Source organism: Ochotona curzoniae, unplaced genomic scaffold, assembly GCF_017591425.1.
Source record: "Ochotona curzoniae isolate NIBS_2020 unplaced genomic scaffold, NIBS_Ocur_1.0 contig_78, whole genome shotgun sequence".
NCBI lineage: Eukaryota > Metazoa > Chordata > Mammalia > Lagomorpha > Ochotonidae > Ochotona > Ochotona curzoniae.
In genome coordinates, this window is record NW_024466559.1 from 3,612,989 (window position 1) to 3,630,385 (window position 17,397).

General features: G+C 53.4%; 1 protein-coding gene across 17 annotated transcripts in view; it reads right to left on the reverse strand.

The window, feature by feature from the left end:
- The window catches only part of PARD3 (par-3 family cell polarity regulator), a 465,250-nt gene extending 454,851 nt beyond the window's left edge, over positions 1 to 10,399 (reverse strand). For all 17 annotated transcript variants that reach the window (XM_040992587.1, XM_040992588.1, XM_040992586.1 and 14 more), the window contains exon 1: positions 10,273 to 10,399. In XM_040992587.1, the coding sequence (XP_040848521.1) occupies positions 10,273 to 10,392 (120 nt within the window). In that variant the 5' untranslated portion in view covers positions 10,393 to 10,399. The remainder of the gene's footprint in view (positions 1 to 10,272) is intronic.
- Positions 10,400 to 17,397: the final 6,998 nt, after the last annotated feature.

Sequence of the window (17,397 nt, forward strand, 5' to 3'; positions counted from 1 at the left end):
GGAGGAAAGGGCTGGAGGGGCACACACAAAAATGCTGTCCTTCCCGTTGATTCTGTGAGTCAGACGAGCTCTGTGCCAGCCAAGAGCGACTAGATAAGAGGTGCTAAAGGTCCAAACACGTCTGCAACTTCAACGTGCCCACATGTTTTTACACTTCCAAGCGTCCACAGTTCAAAAAATGAAAAAGGTGTAACCGCTGCCTTTTGTATTTCAAATAAACTAAACACAGCTTACATAACGTCCTCTGAGCCAGCAGCGCAACGTTGCAGATGCTTCCGAAAACCAACGACGGCTGATAAACCCCATACAGCTGGAACCTGAAAACAGAAGAACCTCCTCTACGGTCCACAGGGATCCACAGGGAAATCTCAACTCGTGTATTTCCAAACAGGCTCGGAAGAATCAACACTGCAATGTATTCCATCCACCCTTGCAGAAGAAAACACTGACCTGTACCAGGTCATCTTGAAAATCAACTCAACACAAGCCAAGTGGAACATCAAGTTGAATTTGTAAACTGGCTATTGACAGAGCATCTAATGTGTGCTTAAAACCCCGGAGAAACAGGGCCCGGCACCGAGGCCTAGCGGCTAAAGTCCTCGCCTTGAACGCACCTGAATCCCATATGGGCCACAGGTTCTAATCCCGGCAGCTCTACTTCCCATCCAGCTCCCTGCTTGTAGCCTGGGAAAGCAGCTGAGGACGGTCCAAACCCTTGGGACCCTGCACCCACGTGGGAGACCTGGACGAAGTTCCTGGCTCCTGGTTTCAGATCGGCACAGCACCAGCCATTGTGGCCACTTAGGGAGTGAGTCATCAGACAGATCTTACTCTCTGTCTCTCCTCCTCTATACATGTATGTCACTTTGCAATAAAAATAAATAAATCTTTTTTTATTTTGTTTTTAAAGTAGAGAAGCAGGCAATTGCCCAGCTTTTAAAACATCAGTTAGGGGACCTGCGCGGTGGCTCAGTAGCTAAATTCTTGCCTTGCATGCAGTGGGATCCTATATGGGCGCCAGTTTGTGTCCTGGCTGCTCCATTTCCCATCCAGCTCCCTGCTTCTGGCCTGGGGAACTAGCAGAGAATGGCCCAAAGCTTTGGGAACCTGTACCCGCATGGAAGACCTGGAAGGAGCTCCTGGCTCCCGATCGGCTCAGCTCTGGCCATTGCAGCCTCTTGGGCAGTGAACCAATGGATGGAAGCTCTTCCTCTCTGCATCTCCTTTCTGTAAATTTGCCTAATAAAAATAAATAAATCTTTTTTAAAAAAAATCAGGATGCCCATATTCCACAGTGGAGAACTGGGTTCAATATCTGACTCCTGACTCCAACTTTCTAAGGTACACCCTGTGAGGCAGCGGGTGAGGGCTCCAGGGCATGGGCCCCAGCCTCCCACATGAGGGACCCAGATGGAGTTCCTGGCTCCTGGTCCCGCTCCAGCCACCATGGTGTGTTCACAGTGGGTGAAGATTAAAAAAAAAAAAAAAGATTTATTTAAGTATTTGAAAGTCAGTTACACAGACAGAGGGACAGAACACTGGTTCACTCCCCAGGTATACACAAGAAACCAAAAGCTTCCTTTGGGTCTCTCAAATGGAGGGACTCGGGCCAGCACTTTCCAGGCCACAAGCAGGGAGCCAGATGTGAAGTAAAGCAGCCTGGACACAAACCGATGTCCATAAAGGATGCTCACGTCAAGCTGGCGGGCTTTTCCTAACAGCAAAACACCAGCCCCATCTTTCTTCCCTCTCTCTCCCATTACTCTTTCAATAATTCTTTACAAAAGACTTTTCACTTTCAGCTAGTTGAGTTTTTGTACACTTTTTTGTGTTAAGCAGGCCTAGCAGATGAGATTTAAAAGTGTCCCCGACATGCAGAAAGCCTTTCCCCTTTCCAAAGACACCAGGCTTTCTGCCTTGGGACAAAAGCCACCACCTTCGGAGCTAAAACTGATGGTGTTTTTAGTTACAGATTTACCTGGTTCATCTAAAAGGATTTTTTTCTCCAAACTCAGCGTGGCGAGGGCACGGCATCCTGTATTGACCGTTAATGGATTCAGAGATTCGTCATCTCCTGCGTGTCAATGCACGAGGGGCCCACATCCGGCACTGCCACCTCCACCAGCCTGCCCAAGCTGCAGGGACCCAGCGACCCTGACGGGCAATAAGCTGGCACCACTCGTACAGGACTCTGCACAATGCTTTAGAATGAGCATGTGCATGCCGTGGCTTAAGAAAGTGTGAGGCCTAGAACACAGCTTCTTCTTTGATCCTCAATAATTACTGGATTTGCAAAAGAAAATCAAAACACAGCAAAGATTCTCCGAAGCCTAGTATATGCACGGCAGGAACAGACCAACAAGCCCAGCCTCAGACCAACAACCGATGCAAAACCAGCACTCCCCTCGCTCTGTTTTTCATCTGTTAGTACAACATGTCTTGATTAGTTCACAGCTTTAGCTTTGAGATATGCAGCAAGCTGTTTTCCCAGGCGTTATGAAGAAAACATGGGTTTTTTTGTGCAAGTCATCCCAAAAAAAGTCTTTTATAAAAAGTCAGCCCTTTAACATTTGTTTTCCAAAGATACGCAGGACACAACAAACAGAAAAAGCGCATGCTAGAAAAAGGCATCTGTGTCCCCAAGCTTGAAGTCATAGACAAATATTACAAGACTCAGCAAGAAATAAAGAATACCGGTTTGCGATCTACAGAACCACTTACAGAGTCACACCGCCGTGAACACAACGACCCCATGAAAACTGAAATATGTCATATGCACATGTGCGTATTCAAGACAGGTCATGGGCCATCAAGCAGTGTCATATGTTTGGCTGCAAGTCACAACAAGAAGGCACAGTAATTTTCCCAGCTTCTGATTTATCTCAGTAACAGACACGTAGTTGAGACAATGAAGACCTCTAAGGACCCACCATAACCAAGCATGGCAACAAAACAACACCTGCTCGGCTCACAGCAGAAAAGAGCAGCTCCGCAGCTGGTGGATTTAATCCTTCACCACCCCGAGTCATCCTATCTTGGGGTTCAGCAGAGGCAACTGGGGGGAAACATGAGCTGTGGGTAAAGGGAATCCTTTCCAAGTGGATAAGAACACAGCAAGGAAAGAGCCAGAGGAGCTGAAGGCTCAACAAGCCAGGGACTGACCAGAAGCGACAGCACAGACCGTGCAGGTCCGAGCGTGAGATGTGCTATGGAAAACTCCAAGAGCCCCACTGTCACCAGGGGCCGCCTGAGCCTCTGACGCTCAAACACATGCCATTTTATGGGACTCTCGGATCTATAAAAATGCCAAAAACGGGGACGTGCTCATCGTGACTTACGTCGTCTGTTTTTCAACACCTTTACGGAGACAGACTCACAGATTGTAAAATTCACTCATGTAAAACGCACGATGATTTGTAGCAGATTCACAGAGTTGGGCAACTTACAGCGCTAAATCTAGAACTGTTTCATCGCTGTGAACAGAAGCCTCCCCACACACACCCCTCAGCATCATCCCAACCACCCTGACGCCACTATCACCACACACCTGTGTGCCCCCAGCACCATCCCAGCAGCACGGCTCCCTGGTTCACAGGCACTACAGTGCACGGTAGTACCACAGCGCCCTGGGCATGCATTTATTCCAGGTTTTGTCTCCATGTGTGTCGGCTGATTGACACCTGTGTGGTTTTGATCGTTCCCAAGAATGTAGCTATCTATCAATCAGGCAGGCGTTGTGGCCCAGAGAGCCTGGTGCATCCCACATCGGAGGGCCTGGGATCAAGTTCTCATCCCACGTGCACCCTTGGAGCAGCAGCAGGTGGTGCCTCAAGTTCCTGGGCCCCTGCCACCCACACACGAGACCCGGATTGAGTTCCAGCTTCCTGGCTTCACCCTGGCTTGGCCCCATCTGTCGTAGGCATTTGGAGAGTGAGCCTGCAAAAAGAAAATTAGCTCTTTCTCCCTTCTACCCTGTCACTCTACCTTTCAAATAAATACTATTTTTAAAAACTGATGCAATGGGCCCGGCACAGTAGCCTAGCAGCTGAAATCCTCACCTGGCATGCGCCAGGATTCTACATGGGCACTGGTTCTACTCTCGGCAGTTCCACTTCCCATCCAACTCCCTTGCCTGTGGCCTGGGAAAGCAGTCAAGGACGGCCCAAAGCCTTGGGACCTTGCACCTGTTTGGGAGACCCAGAGGAAGCTCCTGGATCCTGGCTACAGATTGGGTCAGCTCCGGCTGTTGTGGCCACTTAGGGAATGAATCATCGGATGGAAGATCTTACTCTCTCTCTCTTCCTCTTTGTGTATCTAACTATCCAATAAAAATAAATCTTTTTTAAAAATCATGCTGTAAACATTTATATGTAAGTTTTTTATTGTTTTGTATGGATATATTTCAATATCTCTTGTTGATACAATTTACAGTCTGCCTTTAAGATGAAAAATTTTAAGAACTTTTTTTTTCTTGGGGTTGACACTGCAGCATGGCAAGTTAAGCCTCTGTCTGTGATGTTAGCATCCGGTTTGGGCACCAGTTTGAATCCCAAGTGTTCCATTTCTAATCCACTTCTAGTCCAGCTGGGAAAGCAGCAGAAAATGACTCAAGACTATGCGCCCCCACACCTCCATAGCAGACCCAACATATAAACATATAGAGAGAAAAGCAGAATTACTAAGAGAAAGGGAGAAAGACAGAACTATGTTCCATCTGCTGGTTCACTCCCCAGATGACAGGACCGAGCTACTTTGGGGTGGCAGGGACCCAAGCACTTGAGCCAGCTTCTGCTGCCATTTTCCAGGCCATTAGCAAAGAACTGGATGGGAACTGGAATAGCCAGGACTTGAACTGGCAGCATCAGGGATGCTAGCATCGCAGATGGCACTTTGCCCACTGTGACACAACACCAGCTCTGCTTTGAGTCATCTGGATGCAGCCTTCAAATGCTACCTGTGAAACAGCCAAAGCCACACTGAGTGGCCAAACCCTCCCACCCGTGGCACGCCAGACCCAGGAAGCTGCAGGCTGATAGTGGCATCCCTTCCTCCTCATCTTTCCAGAGAATACTTTCAACAAGACACGATGACCAAAGGATGAAGCAGGTACCTCTCTAATCACTGCACTGCATTTCTTTCTTTCCAGAAAGGAATGATTGGTTTTCTTTTTTCCGCCAAAAAAAAAAAAAGAGCCAACATTCAGTAAATCAAGATAAACTGACACCTGCTCTGGCACGGATGGCTTTGGTCCCACTAGGAGGGTCTCAGAGTGGTGGAGTGCAGGGGAGGGGGTCTGACACCCGCCTCCCCTCCCCCAGAAGCAGCACTTCTGGCCCAATCCGACATCTGGCTTTCCCCCTTGATACACCCCAGGGCTCCGGTCAGCTGCTCAGCGGCCCTCACCACCACTCACACCCAGGAGGCCCAATCTCCGGCCACGATGTGGCAGCCCAGTTACCTCCACAACCGGCTCATCCATGCTCGCTGCTGCCCAGAGTGTGCCCATTCAGACCGCAGGCTCCACTCCCCCCCCTCCCCCGGGTCCCCAGGCATCTTAAACATCCTCCTTAGCATGGATTCAGGGATCCCAACAGGCAGCATGACTTAGCAGAGGTGTTTTGGGACCAGATGCCCACACTGCCCTGAACAGTGGCCTTGAATCTGACCTCAGGCAAGTCCCAAGCTCCTGCTATGCTACTTCTGCAAACCACACTGAAGCCTTCTAGAGAGCGGACACCAGAGCACATCTTCCAGACACTCCAATCTTACTCGATCTCGGTTTCCATTACCAACCTGGGATGCCAAACGACACCCAACCCCAGAGTGCTTCAAATCAGCAAGCGCCGATCAAGTCTTTCTGCACAGAAACACACTTTCTATGGGACAGCGCGTGCCATGTGCTGATCCCCCGCTTGTACTCAGCCAACTGCTTACGAGCAGGGCACATATTCTGCAGGGTGCAAGGCAGGGGGCAGGGAGGAGGAGGCACAGGCGTGCTCCAGAGAGGAGGACTGTGGACAGCTGACAGCACCGGCACAATGCCAGGTCCCAGGGGACATGGACTAGGCGCAGGGCCGGGGGGACCACAGCCCAGTCTTCCATTGTGGCTGTGCAGATACACAGCAAGCCAACCAGGCATCAGCAAAGCCAGGGACATGCAAGTCCAAGGGAGCCAAAGATGGGTGTGCACAACCTGCAGAGACACAGACGGAGGCCAGCAGGCAAGTGGGGTCCTGCGTTGCGGCAGCAGGACTGGGCCTCCAGGGAGAGGTGTGCAAGGACACTTGGGCAAGAGAGAAGGCAAGTCCCAACTTGAAAGGCACCCGCCTTCCAAACCCACTGAGCCTCAGAGTCCCTTCTGAAGAGGAAGACAGAAAAAGTTACAATAACATTTCCTTCCACTTGCTGCCAGCTGGGCTTGTCTGCTTTCCTCTCAGGCTCTGCAACAGTATCACTGTTTGTCCAAGAGAAAGTATCCACAGGCTTGTCAATGTGTAACAGCATGCTTCCACACTAAGTATAAGATTTTCCAGAAAACACACACACACACACACACACACACACACACACACACTCTCTCTTTCTCTCTCTCACTCTCTCTCTCTCTGCAGGAAGGAGTTGACACCACCACCACCTGCACATACAAAAAGGAAAGCCCCTTGCAAACATTTCTTTCTACAAACTGAACTTTCTCTTAAAAAAAAAAAAGAAAAAGTAACAAATTGCAGTTAAGGAATTCCCAGGGGCGTAGTCAGCTAAGCCTGTACCTGCAGTACCGGCAGCCCATATGGACACCAGTTTGAGTCCCAACAGCTCCACTTATGAACCAGCTCCCTTCTAATGGCTTGGGAAAGCAACAGAAAATGGTTCATGTCCTTGGACCCCTGCATCTGCGGGGAGGAGACTCAGAAGACGCTTCTGGTTGCTGGCTTAGAACTGGCCCAGCTCTAGCCATTATGGCCATTTTAGGGGTGGACCAGCAAGTAGAAGGTCTCTGGCCCTCCTTCGCTCTCTGTAACTATCATTCCACTAGAAAGAAAGAAATCTTCGGGGGAGGAGGGGAGGAATTCCCAAGGGACACACATGCAAAGAACAGGAGCAGTGGCCCTAAATCCAGAGGCCCAGATCCCTAACCTGTAATAAAGCCAATATGGGCAGCTTTTACCTGTGTCTAACTCTTGTATCCACATCAACATCCGGGCAGGTCCCCATGCTGTGATCCTTGCAATCCAGCAACCCATCTCACAGGTGAACAAAGCAATGTGTTGCAGAGTAAAATGAGGCTCACCTGGGGGTGTAGGAAGGCTCCAAGGCCTGTGCAACACACAGCTACAGAAGGGTCTCTAAGGCCAGGGCACAGCTGCCTCACACCCAGAAGAAGAGGACTGTAACGTAAAGAAAGGGCCAGGAGGACTGTGCAGGATCCTCCTCTACTGTTTCCTAGTGTGTGCACATGTTGCTCTGTCCAAGCCTTGGCCTTCAAGCACCTCACCCCAAGGTCTTGGGCCCAGAGCCCTCCCCAGCATCCATCCATGGCCCTCACTCTACCATCCAGACCCATGGCCTGGCCAGGCTGGGCCAAGCAAAGTGTGAGCCCTCCACACACAACTCTCCCTCCCTCCCCTCCCACTTTACAGAATCTCAGAAGCCACTGCAAACAAACAGCGAGCTGTGTTCTACCCCAGGTAAAGGCCGACCTCCAGGCCCACCAAGGCCATGGCAAAAGCTGACACGCAGATGACAGCAAGTGTCACCCCACACACTGTTTCCTTCACTCACACAACCCGCTGGCTCCCACCCCTGAAATCGTGAGCTATCACTCAGCGGCAGCGGCCTGAGGCCAATCACTGCCACCCACCCTGCCTGCAGCCCTGAGTGCCAAGCACGGAGAGAGCTTCTCTGAGTACCAGGTTGTGCGCACAGCACAGCTCCTACAACTCCCACCCTGGCAGGCACTGGCTGTACCCCCATGGATCATGGCTGGCAGAGAAATATCTCCATGACACAGGCCCCGACGCCCAGGATAGCACCTGGTTGAGGGTGGATGCAAACTGTCACAGCGGGAGGAGGGGGGAAAGTTGCATGTCATTCATTGGAAGCTTCCTTGTCATGGATGGGATGGAATGTCATGGCACTCTATCATACAAACACATAAACACTCTCCCTGAAGCAAACACAGCTCATACGCCAAAACAGTGGTCCCATCACACTGCCAAATGCCTCCACGAGTCTTTCTCTTAGAGCTTGCTTTGCTTTTTCTACAAACCATCCAATACGGCCTATCCATACTTTCCCTCCCACTGTACTGGAAGACACGGTGACACAGGGTCACCTAGCCGCCTGAGCACCAATCCCTCCTCCAAGAGGGTAAGGGCCAGATCAGAAAACAACAGCTCCATGTTGCAAGGCCTGGCCTCCCAAGCAGCGGGAGAGAAGTGTGTAAGACTCAGGACCAGCCCTTGTCATCTGGTCACCCAGTCATCCCTTCCGGGGCAAGGTTAACAGCCAAAGGCACGGGGGAACCTGCCAGTACTCACTCACTTGGCCTCTCGCAACACTCCAGGGTCACGAACCTTGTGATCCCGAAACCCCAGGCGCATTTTCCAGCTCACCTGCTCAGCTGTGAGCTTGCTCCCCAAACAGCATTTACAGGAAACTGCCAACACCTCCAATCACCTGTGCCTCAGCCTCCTGCTTCCCTCCTCCTCTCATCGCATCCTTCTCAAACCCACCCCCCTTTTCAAGCCTCAGCTAAAACACACAAAAATCCAATTCCCTCGCTGAGGCCTCCCTCACTCTACCTGCCCACATCATTGAGACCCAGCAGCTTCCTGCCCTCCACATCTGTCCAGTCCCCTGGACACTACCAGATGTCCTACAGACCACCTGATAATTCCATCTCTGCAGACAGACATGTGTTAAACCGCATCCCCCGGAAACAGAACAGATGGGGCTGTTTTTAGGCAGATACAGGGAACTCCTCTCAGAAGCCTGCCTAGGCGCACATCAGACTCAATTTTGCTCCTTTCTCAGCTTCTTGGAGTTGCCTTCCTGAATCGGTGGACCGATCCAGTCCATACCTCCTCTGAAAGGTGTAGGTTATAAACCTTCATGTACTAGCCGATCTGGGAACACTGACCCCACACGCAGGTTTTTCTTCTTGGTCAGCTTTGTAAGAAACAGGGGATCCCAATCTCCGCTGATTTTGATTTGATTTTCAGTACAAGCCCACACGGGACCTCTTCTCGGCAAAGTCATCAGCGCCCTACCCCAGCAACAACCCGCACAGAGACAACCTCAGGCTGTTTTTTTCCAACATATACTAAAACAAAAGAATGAGGCAAGGGGGTGGGAGGAAAAACTTTTCCTCTTTGCTTCCTAGGGCGCACAACCAAGTGGGGCCATCCGGGCTTAATCGCCTGGATAGGGCACCAGCGACCCCCGGGGCGTGGGGCACGTGCGGGAGGTAAAGTCAGCAGGAGGAGGGGGCTTCCCAGCCAGCACGTGCCCTTCACACCACCCCCAACCTCCCGTGGTCCTCACCGGGCAACTTTGGGTCCGCAGGCGGACTCCCCAGTCCTGAGTTCTTAGGGAGTCCGCCCAAACGGGCCTCAGTCCTCACAGCCCCTGGCCACGCTGAGCCCCCAGCACCGTAGCTTCCCCCCCAGGGCCCCATCCATGGCAGCAGCAGGAGGAGGAGGAGGAGTGGGCGGCTGAAGGCTACAACTCTTCCCGCGCCCGAGGCCAGGGCAGGAAAACCAAGAAGGGGCCGCGGCCGTGAAACTCTTCTGGCACCAAAAACTTCCCACTCCCGCCACCTCGGTGCGCGAGGGGCCTGGGAGCGGCAGCCAGGCCTCGGGCTGGATTTGCACGGCCCCGCAGCTGGGTCGGGGGCGCGTCCAGCCCGCTTCTGCCTGCGCCCCAGACGCAAAGGAGGACGCGCCCCCGCCCTGGCCCGAAGGCGCGCCCCACCCCAGCCAGCCCAATCTCCCCTAGGGTCTCATCCGGACCATCCCGAGGCCCGAGAGGACACCCCTGGCCGCCCGCAGGCCGGGGCGGGGGCGCCAGCGAGGCCCGGCCGGGCCGCCGCGAGTCCCTTTCCCCGCCTCCGCCGCCTCCCTCCTCCCTCTCCAGGAAGCGCCATGTTGATCCCGGCGCCTTCCCCTCCTCCTCCTCCTGCTCCTTCTCCTCCTCCTTCCAGTGCTGCTGCCCCCTCCAGACTCCCCCGGCGCCCTCTACTCCAGGCCCCACGCCCGGCGCCCCCAGCCTCACCTTGGCGATGGCTTTGCGGTACCGGGTCACCGCTTGCTGCACGAGGTTGAAAACTTTCATGCGGCCGTCCCCGCACGGTACGACCACCCGGGTCCGCCCGAAGCACACGGTCACTTTCATGCCGCCTGGGCCGCCGCCGCCACCGCGGCCCGGCCAGGGCCCTGGCTGCGCGCGGCCGGAGCAGCCCGAGCCGGGCGGCGGGGAGCTGGGCGAGGCGCAGGGGCGCGGGGGCGCCGTGTGCGCCGGGGTGGGAGGAGGAGGAGGAGGGTGCCCGGGCCGTCCGTTCGCTCACTCGCTCGCTCGCTCGCTCGGCCGCCTCCCGCCACCGGCGGCCTCCGCCGCGCTCCGCCTGGCCTCTGCCCGCGGCCGCCTCCGGCCACCTGTTCGGCGTCTGGGCGCGCGGAGGCGACGGCGGCGGCGGCGGCCCGGGGCTGTGTGGCGCGGGCGCTCCCGGGCCGCGGGGAGGGGACGGCGCGAGGGGAGGGCCGGAGGAGGGGCAGCCCGGCGCACAACACGGCGCACATGAGCGGGGGGCGCGGCCGCCGGGCGCGGGGCGGGGCGCACGGCGGCCCCAGCCGGACCCCGGCCCCTCCGCGGGCCGCCCCTCCACACCCCCGTGTCTTTCTTTGTCGCTTTACATCTCCCCCTCGTGGGACCGGGACCGCAGTGCGGGCGTCCTGGACTCGCAGTGGCCCGTGGCGCTGCAGAAGCTGATGGGGGCCGGGTTGTTGTGTGCCCAGAGCAGAAGCTCCAAGATGCGATGGGCTACAAGAAGGACCCGACCTGTGTCCCGGGCTCTCGGTGTACCCCATAGCTTACCCCCTCCCTTCCCGCACACCGGGCACTATCTGCCAGCCTCATCCTCGCTCCAAGATGTACACAACTTAAGTCGCCACCTCAGCAACGGCTAGCTGGCATTTTTCTTGAAAACTCTTCGGTCCCGGGAGCTGCCGCCTTCGGCGGCGCCTCGGGGTCGCCAGGCTGGGGTGCGGGATGCAGGAATGAATTCCTCCAGTAGCTGCGCGCACGATTTGGCAACACAAGGAAAAGTCAGGAAAGTAAAGGGGATGGGTTTGTTTTTTTGTTTTGTTTCTCTGCCTGAGTTCTGAGCCGTGATTGCGGGCAAATGTCAGCCGCGAATCCTGCCCTGTTGACTCCGATGTGCCTCAACCCTGAAGGAAATTTCCTTTTTTCCCAGAAATTTCTACCCATGATGTAAGCCCGGGAGGCTCTCAAGAGCTGCGGCAGAACTGGGATTTCGAGCTGGAAATGCTGGCAAGCTGCCAGCCAGCCCACATCCCCGCCCACTGTAAATGTTTATTTATCTTTTTTTTTTTTTAAAGGTACAGAAAGTGACTTTGAGCGGATGGAGTTCACTCCTCCAAAGGCTCCCTCCTCCCCCGACCCCCAACAACCAGAGCTGAGCCCAGCCAAAGCCAGGAGCTTCCCATTCATTCCCAGGCTCCCACCTGTCCGCTTGGAGCAGCCAGGACAAGAACCAGCGACACTAGGGCTATAGGCAGATAATAAGCCTACTATGCCACTATACAGGCTCCTACAGCAGTAACTTTAATTCAAAATGTAGTAAGCACCAGCCACGTGATTCCGGCCATGATGTGCAGTGGGGCAGAACATCAGTAAGAGAGGGGACATCTGAGTGGGCCTATTCCATTTTAGTGACATCACCGCCTTTCACTCTTTCATGCTTCAGTTATTACTAATGTTTTTGCACAGTCATTCAGAAATACGACCTGTACGGGCCAGAGGCATAGCATCCCATGTAGGCACGGGTTCGAGTCCCAGCTGCTCCACTTCCCATCCAGCTATCTGCTAGTGGCCTTAGAGGTCCTTGGGCCCCTGCACCCACATGGGAGACCCAGAAAAAAACTCTCCAGGTCTGGCTCCCATGCAGTGCATCGAAGCAGCTGCTTCCGTGTGGTTCTTGGCACAGGTGCAGCAGGAAGCCAAGGATTCCCCCAGCCCGGATCCGGAATGCACAGAAGTGAGAACTTTGTGGGCTGTAGGAATGACCACTACACTGCTGTGCTCTCCATATTGCCTTGGGACACAGCAGCATCCTGCCAATGACCCACCCTCCCCTCCCCAACATCTGTTCCCCTTGTGCTGTGCTGGAACATTCTTCCTCCTGCCACATGCTTGTCACTCCTATCCACTTGATCCTTTACATCTTCTGTGCACCCAGCACAGTGCAAGGATCACCACCCAGCCCTCACCGGGCTCCACGCTGCCTGCCACCTTCTCCCGGGACGCTGACGCCCATCTGACGTGGTCTTCTTGTTGCCTCCCCCAGAAGAAAAGTAACAGCTTTGGTCTCTCTGGTCTCCCATGTCTATAGTGCTTGGTCCCCAATGGGTGCTCAGTACATATGTGTCCCAACACCTGGGTCACACATGACCTACAGGACACCTGTCACATGGTAGCGAGGTAGGGGGATCTTACCCAGCGGGCCTGCTGGCAGAAAGCAGTCTGCTAAGGCCACAGTGCCGGCATCATTACTAGTACTCTCTGACATGGTGATTGCCCAGCCTGTCTCTGGTCCTGTTCAGGGCGGGCCCATGGTCCTGCCTTCACACGTGTGTGAGAGAGGCATGGATCCATGAGTACACAACCGTGCCTCCGGCACACTTGTCTGCTTAGAGCAGGCCTTAGCGAACGCTGGCCCACAGGCCAAATCTAGCTCCCCACCTGTCTCTGCTTTTGTTTCGCATGTGTGTGTATTTGTTGCAGAGGTTGAGAGACACAGAGAAAGATCATTGGTTCATCACCACCACCCCCCACAAATGCCAGCAACAGGTGGGGCTGGGCAAGGCCAAACCAGGAGCATGGAACTCCAGCCAGGTCTCCCACATGGGTGGCGGGGATCCAAAAGCATCAGCCATCACCTGCTGCCTCCCGGAGTGTACATGTTAGCAGGGAAGACTGGTGTCAGCACCAGAGCCAGCACCTTGTACCCAGGCATGAGAATGTTCACTTTGAATCCAAACGCCTACCCCACACCACCTGGTCCTGTGTACTTCGCTAGCCAAGAATGATTTTGGCAGTTTTGAATGAGAAAAAGATATTTGGTGGCCTAAAATGGAAAATCCTGTGTTGATGAGGACATGGGCTGCTCCTTGGTATCCTCATGCAGGGTCCATCTTAGCCTGGCACAGGTAGACTGGGGACAATGAAGTCTGACCACGCACACCCTGGCTTTTCACAGCTTCCACTTGCCGGCCCCAGCTACAGTCATGTCTGAGACTAGATGGCGGGGGGCAACACTGGTTGTGAAGAGCATTTCCTTCCAGTCTCAGAGGCAAGGCCTGTCTTCCCACATTTGCCTCTTGGTCTCAGACCTGCACGATCTCCCAGAGCTCTCACATCCTTGTCTGCTGCAGCTGATGCACATGGAAACAGCCCCAGTGCATCACCACCTTGGAGGAGGGACCAGTGTTGTGGTCCAGCAGATAAAGCAGAGAAGATTCAAGCAGTCCTAGCGGCTCCACTTCCAATCAAGATTCCTGCTAATGTGCCTGGAAAAGCAGCAGATGCTGGTCCAAGTGCTTAGGCCCCTGCAGCCATGTGGGAGACCTGGATGAAGCTCCTGCCTCCTGGTTTGGGACTGCCCCACCTCAGGCTGTTGAGGCCATTTGGGGGCGCAAACTAGTAAATGGAAAGTATCCCTGTCTCTCCTTCTCTCTGCTTTTCAAATAAATGAATCTTTAATAGGAAAGGGGCATGGGTGTTTTGCTGTGGCAGGGTTCTTAGGACACCTGCATGCTAGGATCGAGTCTAACTTCCTGTTTAGCTTCCTGTTGTTGCAGCAGGTGATGGTCCATGTTAGGAATTTCCACCATTAATCCATTGCCAGACTCAGCCGGTCAGGCAAAAGGTCTTTATTCTAGCGGGAGAGCGGCCAAGGGAAAGAAGAAAAAGAAGAGCAGAGGAGGATGACCACAGGAAGGGAGAGAAGGCAGAGAGAGAGAGATCTGCTGCCATCGTAACAGGAGGAAGCTCCGAGGGAAGAGAAAGAGACAGCAGAGAGGGCAGGCACCTAGAAGCGATCTTTTTTGACCAGGGAGAGAGCATTGGGAACACAGGGCTATGTGGGATTGGTGGATAGGATTGTCAGGGGATTGGTGGATGTTGCGCTAGGCGGGTACAAGGGGAGGGGCCGCAGAGGATTGGTGGTTAGGACTGTCAGGTGAAGTGACGTGAGGTTATAGCGGATAGGTGCAGAACAGGGTTGCGAGGCTACAGCAGATTGGCGGCCAAGAAAATTTGAACCTAAACAACGTGAGCTTTAAGGAAACCAAGACCTAACAGAAACAGATATTTAAAATGGCGTTGAGTCTAAAATGGTGGGGTCTTATCAATCCTCGGGGCAGGGTCTTAAGCAATCTTCGTGGCGATGTTTGAGTCATTCCTAAGTCCTTGCCACTCATAAGGGTGATGAGAATGGAGTTCACACCTTTAGTTTGGGCCAGCCCCAGCCATTAAAGCCATTTGAAGAATGACCCAGTGGATAAAAGTACTCTCTCTCTTGCTCTCTCTTAAATGACTATCTAATAAATAAATCTCCTTTTCTTAATAGCACGATTAACATCCAGGCACTAGGAAATCCTGTGTCTGGAGGGATCAGGGAAGCAGGTAGTAGAAACCGATTGTGGAAGGATCTGTGAGTTTCCTCTAAGAATCCAAACAATTTTATTTACTTTCATTGAAAAGGCAGATATAAAGAGGAGAGAAAGATCTTCCATCTGCTGCTTTATGAGAGCAGCAGATCCACGGTTGAGACATGGGAAGGCAATGGGATGAAAGCCAGAGAGCCTGAATTCAAGCCTTGCCTCCGCAGGCAGGCTTTGGCCAAGCGAAGGAGCCAGTGGTTATGACCGCGAATCATGCAGAGGCATCCCTCTGCGGTAGTGGATGGGCAATCTCAGAGCAGAAACATTGTGGAAAAGGCGCTGGGTCCTGCCTATGCTCACTGCTCCAATGACCTTGGGATTTTCTGACCTATACGCATGCTAATAGTGAACTCTTAAAAACAAGTATATCTCATTTACTTGAAAGAGAGAGGGAGAGACAGAGACAGGCAGCATCTGCTGGTTTACTGCTGTATATGGCCATGATGGCTGAGGCTGGGCCAGGCAGAAGCCAAGAGCCTTGCCCTTCATTTTGGTCTCCCGTGTGGATGCAGGGTCCCAAGCTCTTGGACCGTCCTCTGCTGTTTTCCCAGGTGCATAAGCAGGGAGCTGGATCTGAAAGGGAGCAGCTAGGATTAGAACCAGTGCCCATATGGAATCCCGCCCTACAGCCACAATATCAGCCCTTATCTCTAAAAGCAGTGATTCCTTTCCCTTAATTTCTTAGACCTTTATCAGAGTGGATTTTTTTGATGACACCAGGAACCACGCCCTGATCCCATCGAGTGAGTTGTCGTTTAAGGGCACAGTGGAAACAGATAAGAGAAAAAGAGGGGGAAAAAAAAGAGAGAGAAAGAGAGCCACACCCTGGTGCCTTCTCTGGACACAGCCAGTCACTGGCCTGCCCTCTTCCAGAGGCTGCTCAGGGAGGCAGTTTCAGGTTAATTTTTGTTTCCTTCCAGCTTTACTCCTTGGGGAAGTTTTCATCTACCCCGACTGAAAACCCACCAGACCTCGGCTGCAGTCCCCCAAAAAATGAGGCCTAAGATTTTTCTGGATCAGTTCAGCCTTTGTTCCAAAGAAAGGCTTTCCCTTCCCAGGAGGTAGAGGGCTCTGTTTTCCTATGTCTTTGATCTTTTTCTGTACTAGCTGATGGGGCAGCGTCAAAGGGACTGGAGAAGGAAGGTGGGAAAGGGATGGGCACCTGCCCACCCCCACTCCTGCTGGCCGTTCTGCCTTCTCTGAGCCAACAAATACAGAAGCTGGTGCTGTGTGGCGCAGCCTGATAAAGCCTCTGGCTGCAGCAGCGGAGTACCCGCTGGAGTCCTGGCTGCTCCACTTCAGACCCAGCTGCCCGCTAATGCATCTGGGCAAGCATAGACTGCTTGGGTCCCTGCACCCACCTGGGAGATTCAGAGGGAGTTCCAGGCTCCAGCCTGGCTCAATTCTGGTCCTTGTGGGCATTTGAAGAGTGATACTAGCAAATGAAAGGTGTCACTTTGTCCGTAATCCTGTTTCTCAGATAAATTCATCAATCCATTTTTAAACAGCACCTCCTCTCTTGAGAGGTCTCTATGGTGCCCAGGAGGTTCATTGCATATCCAAGGGGGTGGGGGGAGTGATTTCTACACCTTCTGCACTGGGCTTTTTTTTTTTTTTTTTAAGATTTCCATATTTATTTGTATTGGAATGGCAGACCAGATTTACAGAAAGAGAGAAAGGTCTTCCATCTGCTGGTTCATTCCCCAAGTGGCCACCATGGCTGGAGCTGAGCTGATCTGAATCTAGGAGCCGGAAGCTTCTCCCGGATCTCCCATGCAGGTGGCAGGGTCTCAAGATTTGGGGCCGTCCTCGAACTGCTTTCCCAGGCCACAATCAGGGAGCTAGATGGGAAGTAGGGCCACTGTGACACAAACTAGTGCCCATGTGGGATCCCAGTGCGTGCAACACAAGGAGTTTAGCCATTGAGAAATCACACTGGGCCCTCCACTAAGCTTTGGGGATATGCCCTTCACTGACTCCCCGGCAGTGACCTTAAGGACATTAAAATGTACTTATCCAGACCACAAGCCAGGGCCTACAGGAAGCCCGGAGTCACTGCAAGTCCCTGAACCTGCACAGGACGGCTGCTTCTCCAACACAGCCTGCACTCCCACTCACAGGATGGGTTTTCCCAGGAGTGTGTCCATTGCTGACACAGAACTTGATTGGTCTATAGGTGTCCACGGAAGCCCTGCCTCCTGCCTACCAGTGGACTCAGCCCATCCCTGCTCCTTCTGCAACACTAAACGAATGCGCTGCCTCACAAGGGACTGGCCTTTGGATGCCTGTGTCCCCACATCGGGGAAACTGGCTCCCAGATCCAGCTCTACTTCTGGCCCCAGATTCCTGCTAAGGCGCACCCTGGATGTGCTCAACTGCTTGGGTCCCTGCCACCCACACGGGAGACCTGGGTGGAATTTCTGACTCCTGACTTTAG